Source organism: Gavialis gangeticus, unplaced genomic scaffold, assembly GCF_001723915.1.
Source record: "Gavialis gangeticus isolate Ggan-Ray unplaced genomic scaffold, GavGan_comp1, whole genome shotgun sequence".
In the NCBI taxonomy this organism is placed as follows: Eukaryota; Metazoa; Chordata; order Crocodylia; family Gavialidae; genus Gavialis; species Gavialis gangeticus.
This window is the reverse complement of record NW_017729029.1, coordinates 10,413,082-10,419,718: the sequence shown is the minus strand read 5'-3', so window position 1 is coordinate 10,419,718 and position 6,637 is coordinate 10,413,082. Positions and strand designations below refer to the sequence as shown.

General features: G+C 42.8%; 1 protein-coding gene across 2 annotated transcripts in view; it reads left to right on the top strand.

Annotated features, from left to right (window-relative positions):
* Positions 1-5,809, top strand: part of OGT (O-linked N-acetylglucosamine (GlcNAc) transferase) — an 82,703-nt gene extending 76,894 nt beyond the window's left edge. For both annotated transcript variants that reach the window (XM_019521233.1, XM_019521234.1), the window contains exons 19-22: positions 2,232-2,384; positions 2,808-3,060; positions 3,416-3,539; positions 4,719-5,809. In XM_019521233.1, the coding sequence (XP_019376778.1) occupies positions 2,232-2,384; positions 2,808-3,060; positions 3,416-3,539; positions 4,719-4,893 (705 nt within the window). In that variant the 3' untranslated portion in view covers positions 4,894-5,809. The remainder of the gene's footprint in view (positions 1-2,231; positions 2,385-2,807; positions 3,061-3,415; positions 3,540-4,718) is intronic.
* Positions 5,810-6,637: the final 828 nt, after the last annotated feature.

Below are 6,637 nucleotides of genomic sequence, written 5' to 3'. Positions count from 1 at the left end.
CTATTTTCAAGAAGTGGAGGAAGAAGGATCCAGGCAACTACAGGCCAGTCTCACCTCCATCCTTGGCAAAGTCTTTGAAAAGATTATTAAGGCTCATATATTTGAGAGCCCATCAGGAAAAATTATTCTGAGGGGAAAGCAGCATGGGTTCATAGCAAGTAGATCATGCCTGACTAATCTAGTCTCTTTTTATGACCAGGTTACAAAACACCTTGACACAGGAGTAGGGTTTGATATCATTTACTCAGACTTCAGGAAGGCCTTCGATATGGTATCCCACCCCATACTGGTGAACAAGTTAAGAGGCTGTGACTTGGATGATTGCACAGTCCGGTGGGTGGCAAATTGGCTAGAGGGTCGTACCCAGAGAGTGGTGGTGGACGGGTCGGTATTGACCTGGAGGGACGTGGGCAGTGGGGTCCTTGGACCGATACTCTTCAGTGATTTCATCAGTGACTTGGACGAGGGAGTGAAGTGTACTCTGTCCAGGTTTGCGGATGATACAAAACTGTGGGGAGAAGTGGACACACCGGAGGGCAGGAAACAACTACAGGCAGACCCGGACAGGTTGGACAAATGGGCAGAAAGCAATAGAATGCAATTTAACAAGGATAAATGCAAAGCGCTGCGCCTAGGGAGGAAAAATGTCCAGCACACCTACTGCCTAGGAAATGACTTGCTCGGTAGCACGGAAGCAGCAAGGAATCTCGGAGTCCTAGTGGACTCCCAGGTGAACATGAGTTGTTAGTGTGACGAAGTCATCAGAAAAGCTAACTCTACTTCATCATGCATCTGCAGATGCATGACAAACAGAACCAAGGAGGTGATACTTCCCCCCTATCGGGCACTGGTCAGACCGTAGTTGGAATACTGCGTGCAATTTTGGGTGCCACATTTCAAGAGGGATGTGGATAACCTGAAGAGGGTCCAGAGAAGGGCCGCTTGTATGGTTAAGGGCTTGCAGGCCAAGCCCTACGAGGAGCGACTAGGGCACCTGGACCTCTTCCGCCTCCACAAGAGAAGGTTGAGAGGAGACCTTGTGGCTGCCTATAAATTCATCATGGGGGCGCAGAAGGCAATTGGTGTGGTTCTACTCACCAAGGCGCCCTGGGGGGTCACAAGAAATAATGGCCATAAGCTAGCAGAGAGCAGATTTAGACTGGACATTCGGAGGAACTTCTTCACAGTTAGAGTGGCCAAGGTCTGGAATGGGCTCCTAAGGGAGGTGGTGCTCTCCCCTACCCTGGGGGTCTTCAAGAGGAGGTTGGATGGGCATCTGGCTGGGGTCATCTGAACCCAGCACTCTCTTTCCTGTCTGTGCACGGGGTCGGACTCGATGATCTATTGAGGTCCCTGCCGACCCTAACATCTATGATATAACTTGATTATGCTAGTCCTTTGTAAAGGAAAATATTACAAAATGAGATGTCTGCATATGCAGGCCAGCCCTGATTGAACTCTGATTGTCAATAAAACAACATTTTTCAGTTAGGTTGACTAAATATAGCTTAATCAAAAATAATGTATTTAGTCAAGATATTGTAAAAATATTTTAAGGGATTTTGTGAACATTTGATCACCGGCTAGAGAACCTGCATCTACCTGCAACCTCAGTCTATTACGCAACTCGGGAAACCTTCCTTTGAACCCACAAGGAGAGTATTTGGTTTATTTTTTTCAATTTAGACAGCCTCTATTATAGCTAGTGCATCTACTTGAGCTGTGAGAGAGGTGTAGACTCGCCTGGCCTGGTCCTCTATCCCTAGTAATCTTTCACAAAGTTGTCTTTTGTTCTGAAATTTTTCCATAAAAGTATAACATTTGACTGGAATCGGTTCATAAATTGCTAATTACTTCCCATTTGACTGGAATCGGTTCATAAATTGCTAATTACTACTAGCTTTGGCTGCTAGAGGTAGTGGAAGGAACTGAGGCGGGCAGTGGCGTGCCACCTTTCATAGCTGTGTCCTCTGAATATTTGGGGCTGCACGTTAAGCAAAGGGCGTGCAACTGCTCAGACGTATCGTCTGTACATTGTAAGAGCGTAAGCAGTCGTTTTGCAGATGGGTGGGTAACCTTACTTGCCCTTGTTTTTAATAAAGTTGCCTGAGTAAAATGTTATGATGCTATAAAATGTTTTAATGAACTGTTTTGAGTAGACACCCTGTGGTCTGAGCTAGCTTCAGACTATTTTAATACTCTAATAACTGAACTTTTTGTGTTCTCTGTAGATCAACAATAAGGCAGCAACTGGAGAAGAAGTTCCACGTACCATCATTGTTACCACACGTTCTCAGTATGGATTACCAGAGGATGCTGTGGTGTACTGCAACTTTAACCAGCTGTATAAGATTGATCCTTCCACTTTACAAATGTGGGCTAATGTGAGTAGCTATATGTTTGTTTGTCATGAAGTATCAGGTCAGATCGCTAGAATTTGGCTGTTGTCTTGTCTACAGGAATAGTTTTACCATGAATCACAGGCCTCTAAAGTAGTCTGCATTGAGTTCAGAAAAAAGTATGCGCCTGACTTGTTGGGAATATTTACGTGGTTTGAAAGAAGCCCATATCCTATGAACAGTCTTCTTCGTGGGGGGGTAGGGTGTTAATGGGACTAGAACCCTTTTAGGTCTGATTTAAAATTGATACGTGTGGCTAATTGGTGAAAATCATCATTTCTTTGAGAGGCTTTTTAATGGTCTGCATGGAGCAAGTTTCTAATTCTGTTGGCGCAGTGACCTTTATAGCCTTGTCAGAAGGTGATGTTTCTGAAAGCTTTTTCTGTTTTCTTCCTGCCTTGTGTTTAGATTCTTAAGAGAGTTCCAAACAGCGTGTTATGGCTCTTGCGTTTCCCAGCTGTCGGAGAACCCAATATCCAACAATATGCCCAGAACCTGGGCCTTTCCCAGAATCGAATCATCTTCTCTCCTGTTGCACCAAAAGAGGAACATGTGAGAAGGGGCCAGCTGGCTGATGTTTGTCTAGACACTCCACTTTGTAATGGGCATACTACCGGGATGGATGTACTCTGGGCTGGGACTCCCATGGTCACTATGCCAGGTAACGTGTCAGGAAAACAAAACTGTTGAACTATATGATGGCTGGTTATGTTGAATGCAGTTATAGATCTGCAGCTCCTGTTTCTGATGTTGGTTTTCTTAATAAAAATGCTTAGTGTGTTGAGTTCATGGACAAACATAAATTCACCTTCTTTCTGTGCTACGAGCTGAATTTAAGTGCAGCCTAATTCCATTATACCCTACTTAGTGGTTGGGTTTAGTTATACTTCATAAGTAGCATTTTGTAGTGACAGCCCCTTCTGTGCATATCCTTGGAGAGGAAGGAGAGAAATAATTTTATTTAATAGACATGTTAAGAATCAGAAAGTTTTGATGCTGTGTTCTTTATTTTACAGGAGAGACTCTTGCGTCACGAGTTGCTGCATCCCAGCTTACTTGCCTCGGTTGTCTTGAGCTTATTGCAAAGAGTAGACAGGAATATGAGGATATTGCTGTAAAACTGGGAACTGACCTAGAATAGTAAGTAGGTTCATTTTGTGGAATGAGTAGAAGATGCCATGTGGAGTTTAGTGAACATTAGCAATCAAAATGGAATAAACTCCTGTCAGCACCTAAAGTAGCAGACTAATTTTTAACCATTAAAATAACAGAATGGCTGGCCTCCAGGATTTAAAGCCAGTAAGGGGATTTAGTAGTGAGGATGGAAGGTCTGAACCTTACTAATGTGTGAGGCTGGGCCAGGATTCTGCTTACTCTGTTGTTGGGAAAGGGTTTCAGTACATGGTTTTAGCAGAAGGCTGGATGGGGAGGATGAGTAGAAGTTTTGCTTCGTTGCACAGAACCTGGAATTGTATGCTGCAGACAGTGGGTAGGAAGTGATGAGAGTTTTTGCCTACACCTGGATGAGTCGTGGGTCTCCTGTAAAGCACAGTTCACAGTTGTTCTCTGTAATGCACGCTACATGTTTGTATCACAAGTGCTGGCTAATCTGTAGCAGTCTCCAGGAATAGTGTTCCACACCTGAAGATGGGGAGACCAGAAAGTGATGGGCAGAACTGAAAGAAGAATGTCCTGACTCCTAAGCTTATGCTTTCTGCTGTAGTTCATACTGCCTTTCAGAAGCTCGTTTTATCAATTCACGGTCTTTAGGGTTGTGAATGGGAGTGCGCACATACGTACTGAACCAAGGCATCTTAGGAGATTGTCGGTTTCTTCTTTGACCGAACGGAGAACTATAGAATAATTGGATGAGTCTTCTGCCTGGAGACTATAAATCACTTTCTGTGCTTAGTGATGGATGCACTAACACAGTGGACTTTTTGTAGAAAAATTTGGAACGAGTATGTTCATTTCCAATTTAGAGAGAAGCTGGAATGAAATAAGAGAGATTTCCAGTCTGGGGTGCTGTTTTATGGAGCTGAGTTGGATTGGTGGTGCTGGTTAATGATGTTCTAGCCATACTTAAGACACAGTGGCCGTAGCATTTTTAGCTAAAGCGAGAAAGTTGAGTTTATTCCTTTGGCAGACAAGAATGCCAGTGAAGATGAGCTTTTAGGGCAACAGTGTGAATTCTGGAAGCTTGGGAATAACACATCTGCTTAAAATGAGTTTTGGGAATTCAAAGTTAGGTAACCGTTTACTAAACCCAGCATGTTCCTACGTTGTCACTGTTTCTGACTGTTGTATCTCTTTCTGTAGCCTGAAGAAAATTCGTGGTAAAGTCTGGAAGCAGAGAATATCCAGTCCTTTGTTCAACACAAAACAGTACACGATGGACCTGGAACGACTTTACCTTCAGATGTGGGATCACTGTGCTGCTGGCAACAAACCAGACCATATGATCAAGCCGGTAGAGACAAGTGAATCTGCATGAGACTGCCCACGTGGAACTCTCCAGGAACTGAGCCTCGCCAACTCCTTTTTAAAGGGGGGGGGAGCTCAAGACTGTGCATTTCTACTTAATCTGCCTGGTACTCTGTGGCTGAAATGATACATGGTGGTGATTAGAGCACAGCCAGACATATTACTTGCATGATAGGAAGAGATTCTATAAAGACTGCTGGGACCCTTTTATTCAATGCGGGACTGAGCTGTGCACATGTGCTGTATGTAGGCAAGACCTGGTGCGTGGTGGGGAAAGTGTGAACTGCCCAACCAATTGTGATTTTTTTCATGGATTGATTCAGTCGTCCAATGAATTATTTCTCTCCTCTGTGGATTGGGAATTGGAGCTTTTTAATGTTTGATTTCAGGTATTCCTGTTGGTATATGTGTGGTTTTCCCATGACAAGATTTTCAGCTAGTGTATGTTGCACCCTGCATTAACTTTTCAACTGTGCAGACTGAAAGGGCGTATTTGCTGGTGTAGTCTTTTTTTTATAGGTTTTATAAACCACTTGAGCCTATATCAGCCTTTTAATGTTTGACCTCTGTTTTTGGAGCTTTCTGTATTGTGTTGATTTAGATGAGGACTCGGTGCGTTTCACGTGGGTTTTTCTTTTTTTTTTAAGCTTCCCTGTAACAACTAATTGGCTTCGTGATGGCAGCTCCTATTCTGTTGAAAAACCAAATTTGAGTTCAAATTAATGCCCCTTCTCCCTCCTCTGCCCTCCAGAGTGTTTGAAGTAAACAAACCTGGTGCCAAATAAACCCTTCAGGAATGATTGTTAATTATGTATAGTGGCACAGTCTTAGGTACTGTAGCAAGGCCTTTTTTTTTTTTCTTTTTCTTTTTTTTTTTCTTTTTTTTTTTAAATAAAGCTTTGATTTGCCCAGTTTGATCTACTTGACCAACGTTTTGCTTTTACAACCCTTTCCATGCTGCTGTCAAAACCTAGCGTTCTGGGCTGCTGTCTTTTGACTTCATTTCTATAGGTGGCTTTAAATATTTTAATTTATTTCAGCAGAAATGTTATTCCAGGTAAGTATAGATTTTCATCAACTAAACATCTGCCTTCAGTATGTCTCTAATGTTAAAACATATTCCAAATCTAAAGCTCTAAAGGGCTATGTATATACTTAATTTTTGCAGTATTTTAGGGCCTTACAGAGGCTACCTTTTTTACTTTCCTTTCCTGTACTGTCCCAGCTTCATCACGCTGTGTGGTAATGTGGAGGCTGTGGTCTTGTATGTAAACTGAATAATGAGTTTTTGTATTGAACAAGCAGGAACCAATAACCTAATTCGTAAAGCTCCACAGAGGGTCACGGACTGCAGTTTAAAACCAGTGTCAGTCTTGCTAGCTGTACTACATGGTGCTGCTCAGTTACAGGTAACAAATTTGTCTGCTACTAGTGCTGCACTGGAGAGTTGTATTCTTTTGCTGCTTTGGTGCACCTTTCATCTAGTCTCAAATGATGCTTGGATGTGTCCTAACGGGTGAATTCTTAAGTGTCCACACATTGGTTTTCTGGCAGCATCTTATTTGTGGCTACAATATGAGCAAGACATCTTGGTCACAAGTCTCAAAGGAAAGTTTGCACATTAATCAGTTGTACTGTTTTATTGCAAGTTGTCTGTGCCATAGCTGGGCTTTCTTTTCTTTTTCCCCCCCTTTTTTTTTAACAAACTTAAGGCAGTAAAGGTGACTGCATCCTAAGGGCTGCTGTTGCACGTT